Source organism: Mustela erminea, chromosome 6, assembly GCF_009829155.1.
Source record: "Mustela erminea isolate mMusErm1 chromosome 6, mMusErm1.Pri, whole genome shotgun sequence".
Taxonomy (NCBI): domain Eukaryota; kingdom Metazoa; phylum Chordata; class Mammalia; order Carnivora; family Mustelidae; genus Mustela; species Mustela erminea.
Window position 1 is genome coordinate 22,236,203 of NC_045619.1, and position 24,627 is coordinate 22,260,829.

At 38.3% G+C, this 24,627-nt stretch overlaps 1 protein-coding gene across 2 annotated transcripts; it reads left to right on the plus strand.

Moving 5' to 3' along the window:
- The first annotated feature begins 41 nt into the window (after window positions 1-41).
- Window positions 42-23,761, plus strand: IKBIP (IKBKB interacting protein). Of its 2 annotated transcripts, none has more exons than XM_032346687.1 (3): window positions 42-562; window positions 8,392-8,509; window positions 22,874-23,761. In XM_032346687.1, exons 1-3 carry the CDS (start codon window positions 387-389, stop codon window positions 23,627-23,629), a joined length of 1,050 nt encoding a protein of 349 aa, XP_032202578.1. In that variant the 5' UTR covers window positions 42-386; the 3' UTR covers window positions 23,630-23,761. The 2 variants fall into 2 exon arrangements, with proteins under 2 accessions (XP_032202578.1, XP_032202577.1); XM_032346686.1 differs by lacking the exon at window positions 22,874-23,761 and adding an exon at window positions 13,373-14,393.
- The last annotated feature ends 866 nt before the right edge of the window (window positions 23,762-24,627 follow it).

Sequence of the window (24,627 nt, forward strand, 5' to 3'; positions counted from 1 at the left end):
CCCCATGGCGGGGGCGTGGCTAAGCCACGGGGGCGCGCCTCCTTACGAGGACCGGGGACCTAGGCGGCGGCGCGCTCCACGTGGCGCGCTCTACGCCTCCCAGCGCCGCGCGCTCCTGGAAGGCACGATTTCATCAGGTTTGCGGCATTAATGGAAAGGGGAAGGAGGCTCGTCAGGTTCCTCTGCTGAAGGAACTAGAGGGTGGGCGATTGAGGTACGCGGTGAAGCAGTGGGAACGGCCGGGACAGGAGTGGGGCAAGTTTGTGGGCGGCGCCTAGTCCAGAAGGGGGCGCGGCTACCGCGGAGGCGTCCCGCAGAGGCTGAGGCGGCCACGTCCCGACCCACCAGGGTGAAGAAGCTACCCTAGGCTTGTCACGTCCTCAGACATGTCGGAGGTGAAAAGCCGGAAGAAGTCGGGGCCCAAGGGAGCCCCGTCCGAGCCGGGGAAGCGGAGCGAGGGCGGGAAGAGCACCGAGGCCCGGGGCGGTGGAGGCGAGGGCTGGGTGGATCCCCGGACCGGCGTGAGCCTACTGTCGCTGGGGACGTGCCTGGGCCTGGCCTGGTAAGTGGACGCGAGGCCGCCCGAGCCCTGTGTCCGGCCTCCCGCGGTCGCCCCGTTCTTCTCGGGGCCTCGCCCGGCTCAGTATCCCGCTAACCTCCCAACCCCTGTCCTGCGGCTTTTGTTCCTCTGCCTCGACCCCAGAAAAGGGACAGCGCATCCTTTTTTTTTTTCCTTTTCGCTCGTTTCTTGAAACTCATTTTTCCTTTTATTGATGTGATTCAGTCGCTTAACTGGAGTTGAGACTAAGGTCTGTGAATGAGTCAGCCATTCTAAAGGGATGCGGATTTGCTCAAACTTTATAAAGTGCCTACTACACGTCGGAAGCTTCTCGGGTTTTGTAACCCACCATTTCCTGTCCGCTCCTCATTTGCCTTGGACTCAGTTGCCCCACCCTCACCCCATAAATGTCTAATGGCAACGTTCGCAGTCTTTAAAGAATTCAGTATGCTCTCGGGCAACAAACGTTAATGACAATTATCAGAGTTTGGAGGATTTCTCGTCTTGCCATCATTGTTCGTGTGTTATGAATTTCAAGTGTATTCCGAAGTTACAGATTGAATTTTAGCACTGTAAAATGACAAGACTGTAGCATTTGTGTTCACCTAAAACTGAACATCTGTAGTTTTTAAACCAAGTAAATAGCGATACATTGTTGTTACAGAAAAAAATGAGTGTTGGAAATAACCGTAAGGGGCTCCTGGGTGGTACAGCCTCCTTTGGCTCAGGTCATCATCCTGAGGTTCTGGGCTGGAGGCCCGAGTGGGCCCTTGCCTGCCTGTCTCTCTGCCCCTGCCCCATTGCCCAGGTCATGCTCTCGCTGGGGGGCGCTCTCTCTGGTGTCTCTCAAATAAATAAAAATAACCAGACTGATGCCTTAAATTAGAATTTCCCTCCACTTTCCCCCGATTTTTAAAGTATTTAGAAGATAGTTATTTGTCTTCAAGAGTAATCGAATTCTAGGAGGGCCCCTGGACTTCCTTTAGTCCAGACTGTTTTTGATTGTGGTAAATTTTGAGTTATACTGTACTGGTGACTCATCCTGAGTGGTAATTGATAAAACATCTGTTACAATAAAGTGGATGTTATAGAGTGGATGTCTCTTCAAGGGGTGCTGGGGTGGCTCAGTTGGTTAGGCGTTTGGCTGTTTGGCTTTGGCTGAGGTCATGATCCCAGGTCCTGGGATTCCACTGCATATTAGGCTCCCTGCTCAGTGGGGAGCCTGCTTCTTCTCCATCTGCCTGCTGCTCTGCCTGTGTTCCTCTGTCAAATAAATAAATAAAATCTTTTAAAAATAAATAAATACTGGGCGCCTGGGTGGCTCAGTGGGTTAAAGCCTCTGCGTTCGGCTCAGGTTATGATCCGAGGGTCCTGGGATTGAGCCCTGGGTCGGGCTCTCTGCTCAGTAGGGAGCCTGCTTCCTCCTCTCTCTCTGCCTGCCTCTCTGCCTACTTGTCAAATAAATTTTTAAAAAATTTTTTTAAATAAATAAATACATGTTCTCTTTTTTTAAAAAGATGCTTATCTTAGTAATATGGCATTTTGTTTATATAATATTTTTATTTTTGATCTTAAAAGACTAAATTTACCCTTTTTAATTTTGTAAATTGCTCTTATGTCTTAAAATGCATAACCTTCTTTAGGTAAATAAAAACCCTTTTATACTGAGAAAATCATTCTGTAATAGGGCTAGTAGTCTAAAAGATACAGATCTTTCTTGAATTAGGATGGACTTCCTTCTCAGTAAACCCATTGTAAGCTGAAAATATAAATCAAAAATGCATTTAATATACCTTATCTACCAGACATCATAGCTAAGCCTAACCTATCTTAAATATGTTCAGGACACTTCACATTAGTAGACATTTGAGCAAAATCATCTCACAAGCTTATTTTTACAAGAAAGTACTGAATATCTTATGTAGTTTACTGAATACTGTACCTAAAGTTAAAAAAAAAAAAGAATGCTTGTATGGGTACAGATTGGTTGTAAGTGAATCATGGTCACGTGGCTCACGGGGAGCTCCTGCTGCAAGCACTGCCTAGAATCAGGGGAAAGAATCCAAGCAAGGAGAGGATCAGGGTCTCACTGCTACTCCAGGAAATGGTCAAAATTCAAAGTACATTTTCTACTGAGTGCATATCACATACCATCGTAAAGTCAAAAAATCTAAGTCAAACCATTACAAGCTTGGGATCATCTGTATATGTTGCTTCTCTCTGGAACCTAATACAACTGGTTTTAGTTATTTATTAAATCTTGATTATCCAAAGATTCATATTCATATGAGATAAATTACATCACAGAATGTTCAGCTTTTCAGTACTTTAGTCTATGTTCTGGGAAAACACTAATATAAATCCATAGGGGCACCTGGGTGGTTCAGTCAGTTAAGTGTCCAATTCTCGATTTCAGCTTATGTCATGATCTCAGGGTTGTGGGATCATGCCCCAAGATGGGCATGGAGTCTGCTTAAGATTCTCTCTGTTTTCCTCTCCTTCTGCCCCTCTCCCCCAAACCCTTCCATCTCTTTAAAAAAAGAAATATATAAAGGAAAACCTCCAAAAGCAGACACTTTAGTGCAGGAATTTACTGTTAGTGCTTATAGTCAAGACACAAGTTATATCGAAAGCTTTTCACTAACCTCATTTTTCATCTTTTCTTGCCTTTTTTTTTTTTTTTTTTTTGGTAAGTGAAGTTTTATCTGAAAGGGTTATGCTTTAAAATGCTCTGATTTTTTTAAAAGATTTATTTACTTATTTGTTTATTTGAGAATGAGCGAAAGAGAGCAAGCACACAGAAGGAAAGGGAGAAGCAGACTCCCTGCTAAGTAGGGATCCTGATGCAGGCTGGATCCCAGAACCAGGGATCATGAGCTGAGCTGACGGTAGATGCTTAACCAACTGACCCACCAGGTGCCCCTAAATGCCCTGATTTTAAATGGAATATGGTCATTACTTTCCTGGACACTCAGTATTGTGCCTGGAAATGAAGCTGTAGTATGAAACATCGCTGAATGGGTACAGATGGCCCTGGAACTTCTTTCTTGCAGAAGATCCGTAATGACAGCTTCCTTTGTTTATTTGCCTCTTTTTCATTATTAAGTTGAAACAATCGGAAATCCTGTTAAGTCCTCAATCAACTATCTGCCACCATCTAAGATTACTAAAGAAGCTGTGGAGAGGAAACACCCTAAGGAAATGAACACTGTTTTGTCCTACAGACTCTGAATCAGTATAAGGTGTCTATAGACTGCAATGGATTCCAAAGGAGTCAAAGATTCCTCTTGTAAGGCCCACACTGAACTAATCAGTTAACCTGGGGTCCTTTCTCCTTTATCCTTTTCCCATGTGATAATGAGAAGCAGTCCCAAAATAGGGTAAGAGAGTTCTCTTCCTGTAAGTGGCCTAATCTGTACATTCCATCTTTGATTTGCTTTAAACCCAACACTTTTTCAAAGGTGGACAGGCCTGGGGCATCAGGTGTAAGCAGGAGGAGAACCTGATCCTTTATACCACTATAGATTTGTCAGAGGGATGGAAAAGCAGCCGCACAAAGCAGTCTGAAAGAAATAGCCAAGGTACTTAAAAAGAGTAACTGATGTGTGATACCCTGACTGCATAAATTTGAACTTATTTAATCTCCACCACAACCCTGTGAAGTATTATGATTTCCACTTTACAGATGAAGAAACTACAGCAAAGATAAATAACTTGCCCAAGTTGATTATACAGCTAGTAAATGGCAGAGCCAAAGTTGCTTAGTTCTATACTCTTATGCAGTATGATATGCTACCTCCTCTGATACTAACCTAAGAGGCCAAAACCTTAGAAATAAAAATCCCTAGTCCGGAACTATTTCTAGTCCTTTTCTAAAGAAACTATAGCTCTTAGCAGACCCATCTCCCTCATCTAAATTGAGAAAGGGAATAAGGGGGCCTTGAACTTCTATTAGAATATGCCTCTGGTTAAGCATCTGACTTTGTTTTGTTTTGTTTTGTTTATTTGTCAGAGAGAGAGACAGAAAGCGCACATGCAGGGGGATCTGCAGGCAGAGGGAGAAGCAGGCTCCCTAATGTGCAAGGAGCCTGATGCAGGACTCTATCCCAGGACTCCCAGATCATGCCTGGGCCAAAGACAGATGCTTACCCGACTGAGCAAGCCACCAAGGTATCTTACATCTGACTTTTAATCTCAGCTCAAGTCTCAATTTCACAGTTGTGAGTTTAAGCTTCATGTTGGGCTCCATACTCATGTGGAGCCTACTTTTAAAAAAAATGTTAGGACGCTTGGGTGGCTCAGTCGGTTAAGCGTCTGCCTTCGGCTCAGGTCATGATCCCAAGGTCCTAGGATTGAGTCCCATATCGGGCTCCTTGCTCAGGAGGGAGCTTGCTTCCCCCTCTGCCTGCTGTTCCTCCTGCTTGTGCAGGACAAGCAGGGGGACAAATAAATCTTTTTTTTTTAATGTATATTTGTATACCTCTGATTCATAAAAAGGAAACAAAGCACATTGGACACTAACCTGGATGCCAGTTTCAAAAATTTAGTCTTTCAGGATTGAAGTTACCTTCTGTCAACATTGACTTCTAGAAAATCATCCTCTTCCTTAATGTTAAATGAGTTAGTTTTTACAGATCATTTCAGAATACTGCTTGGCACATCTAAGTGATAAATAAAATGAAAGTATTTTAACTTCGCACGTACAAACCACTTTTCATTTCCTCATTACTAGCCCAGAGTCAACTTTATGCTTTTTATTTTTTTAAAGCAGGCAGAGCCGCAGGTAAAGAGAGAAGAAGGCAGAGGGAGAGAGAAGGGGAGAAGCAGGCTCCCCACTGAGCAGAGAGCCCAAAGATCTCAGGATCCTGGGATCATGACCTGAGCCAAAGGCAGATGCTTAATCAACTAAGCCACCCTGGCACCTCTATGCTTGTTTTTTCTTATATGCATTATTTTTCATATGTAGTAACGATAAATCTTTTTTTTGTTGTTGAGAAGCTAACCATGAAAAAAACCTACAAATTATCAGAGATGACATCTGCACTAGCATGACATAGTTTTCTTCAAGGTTGTGCTTAATATTAGAATTTTGAAGAGAAATCCAGAAATAGATACTAAAATACTTAATAAAATGGAAAGTGCTATAATGTGTTGTAGTAGTGGATCAACCTTCACAAAAAGTCTCTTATACTAATACAGTTTTATTCTGAATAAACATTCTGATCTACAGGATAAATCCCTGAGGTAACACTGGAGTAATGAGTGATAAAACTAGTCTCTGAAATTAAACTTATTTCGTTAAGGTGTTCTCCATCCTTGGTCTCTGTGTGATAATTTCAAATAAGCCTATATTCTAAAAAGAATCTCTTAAAATCCAAGAATGAAACAGCCAATATAAAAAAAATTAAGTTTACACTTTCATCTTTGAAAATTAGAATAATGGCATTTCCTAATAACCAGGAAGGTTATTTAAAAGTTACATTCACACAGAAGAGAAAAGTCAGTCTATGCTAGTTATGTAACCTGTGCTTACTTAATTGGCTATTATCTCATAGAACAGACACTGGCCATCATTAGAAGAAACTTATTTTATGGGGTGCCTGGGTGGCTCAGTCGATTAAGCATCTGATTCTTGATTTTGGCTCAGGTTGATATCTCAGGGTCGTGAGATTGAGCCCTATGTTGGGCTCCATGCTCAGCTATTTAAGTCTGCTTGTCCCTCTCCCTCTTTGTTCCTCTCCCCTCCCCCACTACCCAGGCTCTCTCTCTATCTCTCTAAAATAAATAATTTTTTTTAAAAAGTACTTATTTGGGGGTGCCTGAGTGGCTCCTTGGGTTAAGCCTCTGTCTTCAGCTCAGGTTGTGATCTCAGGGTCCTGGGATCAAATCCCGCATCGGGCTCTCTGCTCAACAGGGAGCTTCCTTCCCACCCCCCGCCCCTGTCTGCCTCTGCCTACTTGTGATCTGTCAAATAAATAAATGAACTATTTTTAAAAATATATTTATTTTATCCAATATTATAAACATTGTTCAAAAGGCAAAAAGTCCATTTTAGTTTTGGACAGTTTTATAGCAAGTTAGCCTAATAACACTTACAAATTTGAAGCATCATCACCTTTGGAATAATACACAAAGTTTAGAAGTCTTTCATCTTTCCTTTTTCAATCATTAAATGTTTGTCTCTCAATGGAAATCAGTGTCATAAAACACTATCAATTAGTGCTTGCCAGCTTGACTGAGTACTCAATCTGGAGAGCTTTTAAGATTTCCAATATCCAAATCACATACATAAGTCAGAATTTCTGTGGGTGGGACCCAGGCATTAGACTTTTTAAAAGCAGACAAGTGACTCCAATATGTAGCAAAGCTTTTGAACCACTGGTCTATGTACTATGATTTAAGCCCTCTCTTCATAGGGCTCTGCCCCACCACTTTTTGATGACTCAATAAATACACAAAGAATTTTAACTCCTGCTTTTTCTGAGCCCAAAGAATTGAGTCAAAAGTAGATGAACCAAAATGGTATTAGCTCCAAAGCATTTCTTTGACATTTGCTTATTTCGAGTCCTATATATAAAAGTCTATAAACAAAAGTCTGTTTATTTTTTTAAAAAGATTTTATTTACTTATTCATGAGCAACAGTGAGAGGGGCAAAGGGAGAAGCAGGGTCCTCACTGAGCAGGGATCCCGATGTGGGATTTGATCCCAAGACCCTGGGATGATGACCTGAGCCAAAGGCAGACCCTTAACAATTGAGTAACCCATGTGACCCCAAAAGTCTATTTATTGTTTTTAAGATTGGGATAACTTTTTTATGCTTCTTCAACCTTTACTACTTACCAGATGAAGAATACACTCCAATTTTAGAGTGGCATCTAAAGTATACCTTTATGACTCGTATATTGGGTATAACCAATTGTTATACACCCTGCGTTGCATATATGTTCTGTTGCCACTTTGACAATGACTCCCGTTCTCATAGTTTTGTTGTTTTTTTTTTTTTAAGAGAGAGATCACAAGGGGCGCCTGGGTGGCTCAGTGGGTTAAGCCGCTGCCTTCGGCTCAGGTCATGATCTCAGGGTCCTGGGATTGAGTCCTGCATCGGGCTCTGCTCAGCGGGGAGCCTGCTTCTCTCTACCTGCCTCTCCATCTACTTGTGATCTCTCTCTGTCAAATAAATAAATAAAATCTTTAAAAAAAAAAAAAAAAGAGAGATCACAAGTAGGCAGAGAGGCAGACGACAGAGAGATAGAGAGGAGGAAGCAGGCTCCCCGCTGAGCAGAGAGCCCGATGCGGGACTCGATCCCAGGACCCTGAGATCATGACCCGAGCTGAAGGCAGAGGCTTTAACCCACTGAGCCACCCAGGCGCCCCCCTGTTTTCATAGTTTTGACTTGTTATTTTTCAACTACTAGTCATCATCTTTCTGTTCCACTCCAAGACTTTATTTCTCTCCTACATTTTAATTTAAAATATTTTTATATAGGTAACTCTTACTTCTACATTTCAGTATGAATAAATTTATTTTCTAGATATTGCCCAAATATGACCTTGAGAAAAATAGTAGCGATCCCATATCTTGTTCGAGGTAATTCATCATTTCTCCCTCCAAAACATTTCTTACACAGACAGCTATCACTACCATCTCACTAGGACTTGAACAGGATAGAGTTTCACCTTTTATTAATTTGTTGAAATAAACTACTAAAAGCTGTCACTACTCATACCAGAATTTATGGTGTCCTTGCCAGAAGTATAAAATGTTTCTTTAAAATTCAAACTTAAATGGATATGAATTAGGGGGTAGTGTTTTCTTTTTTTTTTTTTCTAGGTTTGTATTTCATCAGTCTGAAAAGTTTGCAAAGGTGGAAAGCCAATACCAGTTACTGAAAATAGAAACCAACAAGTTCCAAGGACTTCAAAGTAAAATCAGTTTAATTTCAGAAAAGGTAAATTACTTACTAATTGGCTTACTTGCATAGATTCCCCGTTTTTCTTCCCTGCTACCACCCTTGTACTCCATACTTCCTTTTTCCTGCCTTTTAGACCATTACTGTTTTAACTCTCACTGGTTTTTGTACATTTCTCCCTTCAGTCCAATTTAGACTCAGATTATTTTGAAAAGACAGTGTTGGTTTTTTTTAATATAAATGTTACTATTTATATTGATGTGGCCCCAATTTTCTATTTGAATATCAAATGTCTAGAGCACTGAAAATATGATTGGTCTTTAGGTATAAAATTAAAATAGCAACAGCGCTTGCTGGGCAAAGGTCCATCAGGGTTTTTTTTTTCTCTACTTTCTAGTTTGAAAATTTGTATACATCTGCATATCAGAGTGACTGATCTAAAAATAAATATTGGCCCTGTAGCCAAAAGAAAATTAAAATCCATGTGTATGTTGTGTTTCTTCAAGCTACAAATGCAAATGCATTGTTACCGAAATTCTTAGAAATGTGAGACATTAAAAAATTTTAACTACCATGCTTCTCAGGAGAGGTCAACTGCAATCAATACTGCATCATGCGGGACTTGTTTGGCTACCAGGAACCAAGCTATCGTTGGGAAACATGCCTTCTTTGTTCTTTTATTCATTCACTAAATCTTTACTTGTGTCATAAGGTAGACAGGACTTGTACTTGGCACCAAGGTGAGCAAGGATTTACCAAAAAAAACAGAAAAATGAAATAGAGGGTCTGAGTTCCTGTGGCTTCATGCATAGAATTAGCATATAATCCGTCCCCCAGAAAAGCCATAGATGAAGATTATGCATCACTCACACGTGCCAGGGGATTCCACAGAGGGTGAGCCCATCGGCCTCGGGAAGAAGCTACATACTGCTGCAAAAGTGGGTATTTTGACAGAAGGCTGAAGTCGGAATCTGGTTATACTTGTTAAGGGCTCCTCTAATCAGAGGGAACAGTTATAGAAAAATAAATCCCAGGAGACAGAAACTCCGTATACTTGAAAGCTATTGAAAACAAATTTTGAAGAAATGAAAAATTGAAATGAAAAATTTGGTAGCAGGGGCACCTGGGTGGCTCAGTGGGTTAAGCCTCTGCCTTCGGCTCAGGTCATGATCCCAGGGTCCTGGGATCGAGCCCCACATCAGGCTCTCTGCTCAGCAGGGAGCCTGCTTCCTCCTCTCTCTCTCTCTCTCTCTGCCTACTTGTGATCTCTGTCAAATAAATAAATAAAATCTTTAAAAAAAAAAAAAAACAGACATTGCCATTTAAAAAAAAATGGTAGCAATTAAAATGCCTTTTAAGGCAGATTTTTAAAATATCATCATCCAAGAAATATTCAGTCTTTGCAAAGCTCTTTCTCTCCCAGGCTTCCCTGGGAGTAATTCGACAATAGCTGCCCTTTCTCAAAGCTGGGCCTAAAGGTCAGCATAATCAGTAGGAGGGGAAAACAACTAGATGGGGACTCTCATGACAATTGTGTAACCTTGGAAAAAATCACTTTAACTTCTCTTAGCCTCTTTTCATCATTTATTAAGTGAGAAAAACAAGATTTTTAAAAGGATCAGATGTGATATAATATATATGCAAACTTCAAAAACTTTAAATAGTAGTAAATTTAAGGTATTAAGCTCTTTTAAAAAATGAAAAAAACTGTTAGGTTATATTGTCAGTCCATAAATGCAAATTATTATAACATACTAGTCACTGTATATTTTCAGATTCAATTGAGACCTTTACTATTCTGGAAAGTTGGTCTTGTATTTGGGGTCTGCTTGGGTATATTGCCTCCAGATGTACAGTGATGCTCTGGTGAACACCCTAAACAGGAAATTACCATAGATGAAGATAAACTTGTCTTCAAAAGGCTGACAATAAGACAACTAAACTTAACAGTATTTCTGATGTACAAATACTGATTTTTAAAGGATCTTTTATAATAGCTACATGTGTACATTAAAGATAATTTTTTAAAGTCTTTTTTTTTTTACATTTTATTTATTTATTTGACAGAGAGAGAGAGACAGTGAAAGAGGGAACACAAGCAGGGGGAGCGGGAGAGGGAGAAGCAGGCTCTCCACTGAGCAGGGAGCCCGATGCAGGGCTGGATCCTAGGACCCTGGGACCACAACCTGAGCCGAAGGCAGGCACTCAACGACAGAGCCACCCAGGCACCCCTAAAGACTTGATTTGATTTTTAAGATTTTATTTATTTATTTAACAGAGAGAGACACAGCAAGAGAAGGAACACAAGCATGGGGAGTGGGAGAGGAAGAAGCAGGCCTCCCACCGAGTAGGGAGCTGGATGTGGGCTTCTATCCCAAGACCCTGGGATCATGATCGAGCTAAAGGCAGACGCTCAACGACTGAGCCACCCAAGTGCCCCAAAAGGTTTTATTTTTAAGTAATATCTATACCCAGTGTGGGACTCAGACTTACAGCCCCAAAGATCAAGAGTTGTATGCTCTATCAACTGAGCCAGTCAGGCACCCCTAAAAATGACTTTTAAATAAGGTTTCAGTCAGTACTGTTACACACTGTTTCTAACTATCACCTGGAATTGCTTCAGGTCTTGATTGGGGTGGGCCCAGAAGATTTATGGCCATTCTTCCTAAATGTCAACAAACATGGTTTTTATTCCCTAAGATATGGGAGCTACAGAAAGGCACAAGAGTCTCTTCTCCTAAGGAATTTAGAAGCTCTCATATCTTCACCTGACTACTAACATCAGTCTCTTCAAGAGTCAGATTTCAAAGTCACTTCTAAGCCTTTCCTCATTCGGCTCCAGACTCAGAGCATCCATTCTCCTCATGATAATTCTATCATGATAGGAATAGGAAGCTTGTGAGTTTATTAATTTACCTCCTTTTCTGCTCTTTAAAGCAAACACTCTTTCTCTCTGTATCCTAGTTCTTAATAATGGAACAGAGGATAATCAGTAACTCTTAGTGGGACTCCAGATATGTGATGTAAAAGATCCAAAATGCTATCTCCTCTGTCAAACTGTGAAGTCAAGAACTATATTATGTCTCTATTTTCATATTTAGTGTCTAGCACAAGGTCGGACATAGAGCGAATTCTCAGAAATTCTCTAATTTTATGTGCTGAGTGCCAAACAAGTATCAAATACACAACACAATAGGTGTTCCCGGAGTTTGGGCTATGGAGGAATGCTGCCCTGAGGAGCTGGCATCTGCTCTAGGCCTTGAAGGCAAGACAGAAGTGAGCTAAGCAATAAGGAGGGAAGAAGAGCATACACAGGTAAATTTGGGACTGTATCCTAGAAGTATTAAGGAACATTGTAGGTTTTCTAATGTCATACCATGATGTGCATAGCAGTGTTTAAAAGCTTCATCTGGCTATAGCATGGTAGTATGATTCAGAAAAGAAGTAACTAGGAGCAGATATTAGATAATACTTCTAGAATATTTTCCTTGATCCTTGAAGTCTGGTTTGGGTCCCCCACGTAAGTGCTTCCATAGCTCTTCCCCTGTCATAACACATGTAGACTTGGCTTTCTCCCCAGTTAAACCAAGCTGCTTAAGGGCAGAACCACGGTTTTTTTTTTTTTTTTTTTAAGATTTTATGTATTTATTTGACAGAGAGAGATCACAAGTAAGCAGAGAGGCAGGCAGAGAGAGAGGAAGGGAAGCAGGCTCCCTGCCAAGCAGAGAGCCCGATGTGGGACTCCATCCCAGGACCCTGAGATCATGACCTGAGCCGAACGCAGCGGCGTAACCCACTGAGCCACCCAGGCGCCCCTGGAACCACGTTTTGTACAGTATTATACTTTCAACACATTGCTGAAAACACTTAGTAAGTTAACAATCATTCTAGGCTTTCCTGTAGTCTCTGAAGCTGCTTAAGGGCAGAACCACGTTTTGTACAGTATTATACTTTCAACACATTGCTGCAAACACTTAGTAAGTTAACAATCATTCTAGGCTTTCCTGTAGTCTCTGAAGCTGTTATCTATGTGTGAGAATAAGCTAAAAGAAGTCCACAGCATCCCATATTCTGGACACATATGAGGAAATGCCAGGAGCTTACCACAATTTACAGATACTTAGCACATGTAACTATTTGATGTGAGTTACCTCACTAGATTGGACTTTTATTCATTTCTGCTTTTGTTATATCTATAACATCTGATTCTGGTACCTTCTCTATAAGAGGTCAGTCAAGAAATTTTTAGGCAGAAACTCTTCCAGAATCAGAGAATTTAGGAAACTTAACAAATTTTATTAACTCAGTTACAGTTTCTAAAAAAGCTGAATAACTATAAGAATGACAACTAAGTTGCTTTCCACTGGAGTAAGAAAAGAAGGAAGTGTGATATACTTCAGACTTCTTTAACATTATTTCTCTGTTGAATGTCCCTCCATGAAAATGTACAAATATTTAGGTTTATAAATTCAGGTGTGTGTTTTTCTACCATAGTGCTCATCTGTCACATTTGTTTTAAAATCGGTTAAAACAACTGCTAAAGTAATGAATGTTTCTGCCATTACGGTTCTGATATACTTGGATATTTTAGACATCTTCAGAATTTGAACTGGGCATGTGCTTGTTAAAGTGTATTTGCCTAATATAAAAGTTATTAAGGGGCACCTGAGTGGCTCAGTGGTTAAGTGTCTCACTCCTGATTTTGGCTCAGGTCATGATCTCAGGGTCCTGAGATCAAGCCCCATGTTAGGCTCCACACCCATCGTGGATTCTCTCTCTCCCTCTTCTATTTACCCCTCTCCCCTCCCTTGTTCATGCTCTCTGTCTCTCTCTCTCTTTAAAAAAAAAAAAATTAAAAAGTTATTAAGTAGCCTTGGGAATTGTTTTGTGTTACAAATACAGCTTGAGTCTACTGAAAGTATCCTGCAGGAAGCAACATCATCCATGTCTTTGGTGACCCAGTTTGAACAGGAAGTATCCAGCCTCCAAAGTATCATGCATGACATCCAAAATAGTGAAGAATTACTCACCCAAAAAATGCAAAGCCTCAATGAGAAATTCCAGAATGTTTCAGATTTCTGGAAAAGAACCCTAGAAGAAATGAATATTAATACAGACATTTTCAAATCAGAATCAAAACACATACGTTCTCAAGTGACTGTCCAAATTAACTCAGCTGAACAAGAAATAAAATTGCTCACTGAAAGGCTTAAAGATTTGGAAGATAGCACACTAAGAAATATTAGAACAGTAAAAAGACAAGAAGAAGAGGATCTTCTACGAGTAGAGGAGCAGCTTGACTCTGATACAAAAGCAGTTGAAAAGCTTGAAGAGGAACAGCATGCTCTCTTTGCCAGAGATGAAGACCTGACTAATAAACTTTCCAGCTATGAACCCAAAGTTGAAGAATGCAAGACACATTTGCCAACAATTGAGAGTGCTATTCGCTCTGTTCTCAGAGTCTCTCAGGATCTGATCGGGACAGAAAAAAAAATGGAAGACTTAACTACTCAGATGTTTAATATGGAAGATGATATGCTGAAAGCAGTATCAGAAATAATGGAGATGCAGAAAACCCTTGAAAGAATTCAGTATGATAATAGCATATTAAAGATGCAAAATGACTTGGATGTTCTAAAAGGAAAAGTTCATGATTTTATGGTATATTCAAATACAAGAGAAAAGGGAACTTTAGAAGAATATAATCTAGAAAATAAAGGAATTGACAGTGACTTTTAAATGCACCACATTTATTCTGATGACCATATTGTTATACATAAATTTATTAGTTCCATACTTCTGCATTATTTTGATATGCCTCACTTTATCCTACATTACACGGCCAGTAATAGTGACATATCCACACCATGATTATCCACATAATGACAGCTTATCTGTTTAAGCAATAAAATTTATTTCATTTTAGGCATTGTAAATCGAAATATTTCCAAAATATATCTCCATCGTTTTAAAGCAATATACTTAACATTTTTAATGTTTTTCTAATAAGTAATGGACATTATTATGAATTTCAGCTATTATATTGGAACCAAATATATTAATACCTCTGGAAGCTATTGAGGAGTGTTTCCCTTCTCACTAAATGACCCTAGTTTGCTATTTTTTTCAAAACTTACGTCTATTTCTTATACGTTTCTATCACCTAAAGATGTGACCCATTGGCCCACTGTCACTGCCAGGTTGGTTGGTAGATAATGTGCCCACCTAACCAGTTCAGCATTTCCTTTGTACTTTACTGCAGGCTAAGATCCAGACCACCAAGTTCATAGGAATTTTGTCTAAAATGAAAAATAACATGACCAAAGGAAAACATGAGGTGATTTGCTGTGAATCAATATGTACTTTTTGAAAACTGTGGAGCCTGGGAAACATTTTTACTTTTTATTAAGGTTCTAAAGTGTATTGTAGATACTTGTAAGAATTTTTAAGGAAGAGTAAAAATGGGTGTGCCTGACTCTTGATCTTACAGTCATGAGTTTGAGCCCCATGTCGCACATAGAGATGACTTTAAAAATTTTTTAATTAAAAAAAGTAAATATATTATTATTGAAAGTTTTACCTATGAATTAAGTATGTATGAAGTATAGATTTTTGGAATATCTTTGTATACCTGGGCCTTTTTTTTTTTTTTAAAGGTTCTAACTGTGTTACAGAGTCTTGAGTTTGCTAGATACATGATCCCTAGATAAATTATTCTACCTACAATATAAAAAATACCAGTACACCTGTGGCCTCTTTTAAAGAGGAAAAAGCAACATATTAAGAAATTATGATAACTATGGTAATTAAATGTATGTCATTGTTTTAAAGAGTTCCCAGACTAATTACCCAACCAAATTTGTTTTACATGATGATTTTATTTTACTCTAAATCATATAATGGAGTCATAAGGAATAAGATGTGGACATACTGAGATGTGATTAAGGGGAGATCTAGTCAGATTTTTCCAAAAATGATAATTGGAAATGTGCAGAGTTGGGGAAGCACATAAGACTTATTGGTAACTGATGTATCAAGAGTGTCCAAACTTGGTGTTGAAAACTGAGTCAACTGCATTTGGAAGTACTGTTTCTACTTGTGTCTTCATGCCAGTAATCAACTGTAGTCCCAGTTTAATAATGTAGTGTCAGTGGAATTAAGCACTTTCAAGAACTTGAAAGCAGTCAGTTGAGGTCAGGTAGTTTTATTATGTACATTTGCACATTTATGGACAAATTACAAACAAGTTCTACTTTGGGGTTAGGAGGGCCTATGGTAGACAGCCATGGGTCATAAAAATAAGCCTGAAAGAATGCTACTATTAAAGAGCATATCATTAATATCTGGAATCTTAACATTAAATTCCTTGATGTCTGAGTGTGTAAATTCCTCTCTGTGTGCACTGACAAAATTGTACTTGTCTGCCTTTATTTTAATGCTAATAAAATAGATTCTAAAATTCACTAGAATTTTGTTGTTTCAACCTCTGTCATCTCGTGGCAGATGTTATCTCTCATTGTTTGTTTGTTTTAGCCCATCATCAGATTTGATACATTATTATTAAATTGTATATACTATAGTAATCGCTACAGAAAGTAAATGGAAACCAGGTGACCACTGTGTTCTGTAGTGACTGTTAAGAGGGAAACAAAAACTACCCTTCTACAAGTATTTCATAAGAAAACTATTGTGTATATTTATATACATATTATGTACATCTCTATATGTATATTTTCCTTTACTCAAGGTTTTCCTATGAAAAATTGTCAGTAGAGGATGGCTGCCTTCTGCTAGGGTCTTGATTCCAGAGTCCTGGGATGGAGTCCACCATCTGCCTGCTTCTGCCTCTGCCTGCTGCTCCCCCTGCTCTACTCCCTCTCTCTCTCTCTCTGTGGCAAATAAATAAATAAAATCTTTAAAAAAGAGAGAGAGAGAGAGATTTTATTCAGTTATTTCCCAGAGAGAGAGAAGGGACATAAATAGGGGGAGTGGGAGAGGCTTCCAGCTGAGCAAGGAGCCCAATGTGGGGCTCAATCCCAGGACCCGGCAATCATGACCTGAGCCAAAGGCAGCCGCTTAACAAGTGAGCCACCCAGGCACCCCAGATAAAATCTTTAAAAAAAAAATTCTCAGTAGAGAGATTTAGATGTACCTAATCTGTCTTCCTTTGTTTCTTACATTCATTTATATAACACAGATACTTGAAATTTCAAAACCTTCCCTGTGTATCAAATATTAAATTACATTGTTAGTCTTTCCTTTAAGGAAGATTTCCATATTCTAAGACACATTTTTGTATCTTTGTAATTGATAATAAATTCTATATCAATTAATTTCTTATATAGAGTACTATTGGGCCCATTTTTTTAATTTAGTATTAATAAATCACTTTTACAAAATAAACACCTGATTTTTTTTAACTTTTGGATGCAAAGTTTAAAAATATATTTATAGTAATATTTCCTTAAATATTGCCTAATGATTAGAAGCTTGTTGATTAACTGTACTTTTATATTTTATAATGAAAAATGTTGATTTATTAGCTTATGGTTTCATAGAAAACTGGTTAACACTGATACAAAGCTAATGGCATTGTTTTTAATCTCAACCTGATTACAGACCTTTCTATGAATCTATAATTTTAATCAAAGCTTAATATGATGTCATTAATAATGATACTAAAAATTTTTTTAATTACACTGCAAATTCACATGAAAAAAGCACATGAAAAAAGATTTATTTCTCTATATACTTATGTGCATTGTTGGCAAAAGCTCTGCAAATTTACCCAGCATCTGTTTTTTTTTTTTCAGTTTAGCTATGAACTATTAATTTAATAAAACACAAAATGCTCCATCCCAGCTTTCACAGCAAGGGAGGAGAGAACTAGCATTGGAGCCTATTACGTGTCGAAAATTGCTAGGAATTCTACATTCAACATCATCACAGTAACAGCTCTGTGTATTGAGTATCTACAATGACCTGTATTATCCCTACTTTGCACTACAACTTTGCTAGCCTGACACCCATTTTAAAAATGAGGAAATTGAGGCTTAGCAAGGTTAGGAAACTGGAATCACACTGCTAAATCTGTCTAGCTCCAGAGGCCACTGACCTCCCGCTGTACAATGCAATCTGCTACTATTCAACCAGGGGGGAAAAATCACAAGAAATCCACTCTCAATAGAACCATCTTGAGAGGACGTCTGGGTGGCTCAGTTGGTTAAGCAACTGCCTTCGGCTCAGGACGTGATCCTGGAGTCCTGGGATTGAGTCCCACATCCAGTTCCCTGGAGTCTGGGGAGTCCAGGGAGTCTGCTTCTCCGGCTGACCTCTCTCCTCTCACTCTCTCTCTCTATTCCTCTCAAATAAATAAATAAAATCTTAAAAAAAAAAAAAGAACCATCTTGAGAATTAAAAAACTGTAATTCAGCCAAATGTGTCCACTACCACATTGCCTTTAAATGAGACTGTAAATCACCCAAAAGTTGTAACTATGACCTAAAATGGTTTGGGCCTTGGGCATAAGAAAGAACCAATAAATGTTTAGGGAATAGTTAGAAAGCAGTGGAGAAAGAGCCTAGACCAGACTCTTCTAATCTAGGCTTTGCCACTAACTGTGTGTTCTTGGGCATTTTATTTTGGGGCTCAGTTTTTTAATTTGTAAAATGAGGAAATTGTATCAAAAACTCTCTAAGGCCTCTTCTGGCTTTATGTGGTTTTTAATTTTAGAGATTAATAAAATTTCCCCATCCTTTAGTTACAAAGATCAAAGATCCTTTAGCAAAGTTTTTGGAAAGCCAGGTGGACCCAGAAATCATTCCCTTGACCCATACTACTCTTGTAGATCCAGAGAGCATCTAGCTTAGTATCCTGTATATATGATAGGAATTTGGTAAAAATCTTTTGAGCTATTGGTGGACTCTCCAAAACGTCTATTCATTCTAGGCAAATGGTTTAACAAGCCCTAGGTATTAAAAAAAAAAAAAAAATTCTGTGCGGGATGTCTGGATGGCTCAGTCGTTAACTGTCTGCCTTTGGCCCAGGTCGTGATCCCAGGGTCCTGGGATCAAGTTCTGAGTTGGGCTTCCTGCTCAGCAGGGAGCTTGCTTCTCCCTCTCCCTCTGCTCCTCACCCTGCTTGTGCTCTCTCTCTCTCTCTCAAATCAATAAAATTGTTTAAAAAAATAATAATTCTGTGAAACAATTTCAAGACTACTCCTACACTATATTCATAAATATTGTAGTAAAGATCAATAGAAGTTCATGATAAATTGCTTTTATAACCTACCAAGGGAAAGACAGAGTCTTACTAACAGTTTCTTAATGATCTGATCCTTCTAAGAATAAAGTAAATTCTTTCTGAGGAGTCTAAACTGTGTAATGCTGTTAGGCTACATTTACTCTACTAGAGTAGATACATTAATAAACAATAACCTAGTAATGAATTAAATAAGCCATCTACTTTCTTCACCCTTTGGAGTCTCTGTTTCAGCAAATACACTTGCAAAACCTTCCCCCTAAAAATAAAACATGCTTTTGCAAGCACTACTTGATTTCCTTCCTGATTGTGGTTACTCTTTTTTTTTCTTTTAATTTTATTTATTTTTTGAGAGCAAGAGAGAGAGAGAGCACAGGCTACTGGGGGACAGACAGAGGAAGAGGGATAAGCAGACTCCCCACTAAGTGGAGAGCCAGCTGTCAGGCTTGATCCCAGAACCCATGATCTGAACTGATCTGAAGTCAGAAACTTAACCAACTGAGCCACCCAGGCACCCCTGTGGTTACTCTTCAATGTCATACCCATAATAACATTTTAACTGTCGTCTAACTTCTCTACTGAAAAACATTTGGGGGCACCTCCCCCCACCAATAATTAATATAGCCTAAACTTGAGAAGAAAAATCCTAAAATACATTTTGAAATCAAACATATATAATGGGGCTAAGAGAGGGAATTACTTTGAGATAACTGTTCTGTTCCATTTCAGCTCATCATTATTTTGCAGTTATATTTTTACTCCTTTTTTAAGCGCCATAAAAATAATATCCTATAAATATCCTATATATCCTAAATATCCTATAAATAAATTTTATTTGCATTATATAAAACCATGTTAATGTTATCAAAATAATCTCAAAAGAAATTTTTTTGAGATATTTTTTAATTTTTGAGATAATTTTAAGATAGTAAACCAGGCAAATGCAATTTTATAATGGTAATTCATAAAAATATTGAAATATACAATTATTTTGGAAATAAAACATTTAAGTCTTTAGAAGAAACTGTAGATCTTATTTTGTAAAACTCCTTTCAGCCTGCATATTTAATTCCTTGTTTTCTGATTTATTTATTCTTTTTTTTTTAAGACTTTATTTATTTATTTGAAAGAGAGAGTGAGAGAGAGCATGAGAGGGAAGAAGGTCAGAGGAAGAAGGAGACTCCCTGTGGAGCTGGGAGCCCCATGCAGGACTCGGATCATGACCTGAGCCGAAGGCAGTTGCTTAACCAACTGAGCCACCCAGGTGCCCTATTTATTTATTCTTAAAGATATATTTATTTGGGGGGGAAGGGCAAAGGGAAAAGGAGAATGAGAATCTTCAAGCAAACTCCCCTGCTGAGCTCAGAGCCCAACTCCAGGGCTCAGTCCCGGGACCCCGACATCATGACCTGAGCCAAAATCAAGAGGTGGATGTTTAACTGACTGAGCCACCCAGGCGCGCCTTCGTTTTCTTATTTCAAATTATCTATTTATTGACATTTTCTTTCCCAGACTAAACTATAAACTCCTTAAAAGCAGAGACTGTTCTTGATCATACTAACACATACATACCCAGTAAATGTTGTTGGATCAAGTTAGTTCCCTAGGGTTTTTTAAAACAAAATTTTATTTTTTTTAATTCAGGTATAATTAACACAGTGTTATATTAGTTTCAGTTGTACAATATAATGATTCAACAATTCTATACATTACTCAGTGCTCATCATAGTAAGTGTACTCTTAATCTCCATCACCTATTTCACCCATCCCCCTACCAATCTTCCCTCCTGCAACCACCAGTTTGTTCTCTATATTTAATAGTTTGGTTCTTTGTTAAATTTCTTAAATTCCACATATGAGTGAAATCATATGGTATTTGTCTTTCTCTGATTTATTTCACTTAGTATTATATCCTCTTGATATATCCAAGTAAGTTAGTTTTGATTATTAGTACACAGTTATAGACAATCTCCACTTTAAAACAATGCTTTCCAAGGTGCCTGGGTGACACGGTTAACCATCTGACTTTTGGTTTTGGCTCAGGTCATGATCTCAGGGAAGTAGGATCAAGCCCCACTTCCGGCTCTGCACTCAGTGGAGTCTGCTTAAGACTCTTTTTTCCTCTCCCTCTGCCCTCCTCCCACCTCTAAAATAAATAAATAAATCTTTAAAATAAATAAGTAAGTAAATTATAAGACAATGCTTTCCTAGAAAATGAGTTTAATGTTAAATGTGTGAAAGTCGGGGCGCCTGAGTGGCTCAGTGGGTTAAAGCCTCTGCCTTTGGCTCAGGTCATGGTCCCAGGGTCCTGGGACCGAGCCCCGCATCAGGCTCTCTGCTCAGCAGGAAGCCTGCTTCTTCCTCTCTCTCTGCCTACTTGTGATCTGTCTGTCAAATAAATAAATAAAATCTTAAAAAAAAAAAATGTGTGAAAGCCATTCGATTGACTTACACATTATAAAGAGGACTCCTCTTTCGGTATAATCACAATGTGTATCTGTCTTTGGACATAGGCTTTGACAATATATTTTACACACGTCCTTTAATTTTTTTTCCTCCATAACTGAGCTTCAGGTAATCTTCTGATCCAAGTTCATTAGTTTTACCTGATAATTCCTGTTATAATTTTCAGTTAGGTATTATGAGATTATATCCCATGTATGACCCTATTGTCACTATAATCCACACTTTTTTTTCCCTTTCCCTCTTAATTTTATTAACTGATGACACAATACAATAAAATTTCAAATATTCAGAAGGAGGAATTAAGATATCAGAATAGTAGGGGACCCTATGCTTACCTCATCCCTAGAACACAGACAGATAAATATCAAATCATTCTGAATGCTGACAGAACACATCTAGAAGGAGAAAAATAGCCACATTTAAATAAATGGCCATTTAAATAAAAACTTGCAAAAAATTTTAAATATTCAAAAATAACAAAATTTTCAGCTTCTCTAACACTGCTATTTAAACACACACACACACACACACACACACACACACACACACACACTCACATATTCATACAAAAATTACCACAAACAGCAAAAATAACGAAATACTGTCAGGCAGTTGTGTGGCTCAAAATGTTCATCAACTAGGGGTTGGATGGGACCAGGAAAAAAACTGTATCCAGGTTAAACCAAAATGACAATTTACAGGTGGATGGTAAGGAATATAGCATAGAAATATACCAAAGTTGAGAATCGCCTGTATTTGGAATCACAGGATCTTAGGATTTTGAAGATAGGTTTTTGTTTGTTTGTTTGTTTGTTTGTTTATTGATTGTTTTGTTTTTTACATACCTGTCTTCTCTACTAAACTACTAAACTGAGTTGAGGTCACAGCCCAAGCTCTACTCATCTTTTTATCCCTCATAATTGGTATGTCTAACATAGTAGAAACTTAAGAATTAGTCAATTGAATTATTCAGGGTCTCATGGATAAGTACCCCCAGAAAATTATTCATAAAATTAATAGGACAGGGGCACCTGGCTAACTCAGTCAGTAGAGCATGCGAGTCTTGATCTCTGGGTTATAAGCTCAAATCCTACATTGGGTATGGAGATTACTTAAAGATAAAATCTTTAAAAGTAATAGGACAATAAAGCATATACACATGGAGTCTTGAGCATTGGTCCTTTCATTCTAGCACTAGAAATAGCTACCAACAAACTTGTGTTTCAAAAATTATGTTGCCTTGTTTGACCCCCACAAATCTACCAAAGCTTATCTAGAGGAGGCTTCCTCCTCTCTTCTCCAGCAAAAAGAAATACCTCACAGTCTCTCGTTTAGCCTCTTTTGCCACTGTACAGAGAACTGTTAGTATAAAAATAGTCTTTCTAGTGTATAAAATATAGTATAAATGTCTTTTTTACTAGTATAAAAAATGTCTTATAGTTAATAATATAAAAAATGTCTTTCTAGTGACATTTTATGAAATTTCCTTCATGTTTTCCTTCTTAATTATTAGTAATACACTTGATACATCTTTTACCATGCTTTCAGGAAGAATGGTAAAGTTATTAACTTTAATTGAACTTATTATTGAACTTACTAAAGTTCAAAATTCAACTTGTATTTTATATATTAAGCTTTTAATCAATTTAATTATTATGGTATTATATTTTCTTACAGTGTCAGAAGTCTGAAGCTATCATGGAACAGTGGAAGTCTTTTCAAATAATTGCTCATCTAAAGCGTCTACAGGAGGAAATTTATGAAGTGAAAACTTGGTCTGACAGGATAATTGAAAAACAGAATATACTGAATAACAATTTGACAACTCTTTCTCAAGATGTGACAAAAGTAGACCAAAGTGCAACTTCCATGGCAAAAGATGTTGGTCTCAAGATTACAACTGTAAAAACAGATATACGACGTATTTCAGGATTAATAACTGATGTAACATCACTGACAGATTCTGCTCAAGAATTAGAAAATAAAATTGAAAAAGTTGAAAAAGATACAGTAAAAAACATAGGTGATCTTCTCTCAAGTAGCATTGACCGAACAGCAATGCTCCGAAAGACAGCATCTGAAAATTCACAAAGAATTAACTCTGTTAAGAAGATACTTTCAGAGCTAAAGAATGATTTCAACAAGCACACAGATAGGTTTTTAAGCTTAGAAAGTGACAGAGCTAAAGTTATGAAGACAGTGACTTTTGCAAATGATCTAAAACCAAAGGTGTATAATCTAAAGAAGGACTTTTCCCGTTTGGAACCATTGGTAAATGATTTAACGCAACGCATTGGGAGATTGGTTACTGACTTACTACAAAGAGAGAAAGAAATTGCTTTCTTAAATGAAAAAATATCTAATTTAACAGTAGTCCAAGCTGAGATTAAGGATATGAAAGATGAAATAACACACATTTCAGATATGAATTAGTTTGAAATTATTTAGATGAAACGGAAATAACTTTTTTAATATCATGACTGACAACTCAGAAATAATGAATTTTGGAGCAAATATCATTTTGTGTTTGATTTGTGAAACTGAATAAAGGAAATCTCATTTAAATGGTGTTGCAAGGGGTGCCTGGGTGGCTCAGTGGGTTAAAGCCTCTGCCTTCGGCTCAGGTCATGATCCCAGGGTCCTGGAATGGAGCCCCACATTGGACTCTTTGCTCAGCAGGGAGCCTGCTTCCTCCTCTCTCTCTCTCTCTCTCTCTGCCTGCCTCTTTGCCTACTTGTGGTCTCTATCTGTTAAATAAATAAATAAAATCTTAAAAAATAAAATAAAATAAATGGAGTTGCAAGGCCAGAAGGGGGAGTTCTCATGCCTTACCACTCCTTGCAGCCCTTGGCCAAACCAGAAGAAGCCTATGCTTTACTAATCCCACAGGAGGAAGACACAACAGCCTAGACACAGCAGTCCAGCCAATGTCTCACCCAAAACTCAATTAATGAGAAGCCACCACACTGCAACTCTCAGTTCACTGCAATGGACATTTTGTTTAGAACAGCCCCTCCCAACTGCCCCTTTTCCTCTATGAAAAAGCATTCCTCTCTTTGTTCTCTGGGCTTGCCTATGGTTTTGCCATAGCTTGCATGTCCTGAATTGCAATTCTCTGTTATTCCTGAATAAATCCATTTTGCTGGTGAAATAACTGGTTCTTTTATTTTTAAGGTTAACAGATTCTATTCTTAACAGTAAAAACAAAATATTTTAAAGGGTTGAGCAGCTGATTTTTCAAAAAAAATATGCTAAAACTTACACTTGCAATTTTATATAGCAAGAACCCTATGCATTCCTCTGATACACACTCTTACACACACACACATATATTCAGACAAGTGGGGATATGCAGGATCTGCCGTCTACCACTGGGAAATCTGATGGGGCAGGATCTGAACACCATTTAACCTTGTGGACTACCAGGGAGC

Excerpts from the sequence above, each read along its gene's own strand:
- IKBIP (XM_032346686.1), top strand. The coding sequence starts at position 387 with ATGTCGGAGGTGAAAAGCCGGAAGAAGTCGGGGCCCAAGGGAGCCCCG. Across the intron at positions 563-8,391 it reads ACGTGCCTGGGCCTGGCCTG|GTTTGTATTTCATCAGTCTG; the intron begins GTAAGTGGACGC and ends TTTTTTTTCTAG. Across the intron at positions 8,510-13,372 it reads TCAGTTTAATTTCAGAAAAG|CTTGAGTCTACTGAAAGTAT; the intron begins GTAAATTACTTA and ends TTACAAATACAG.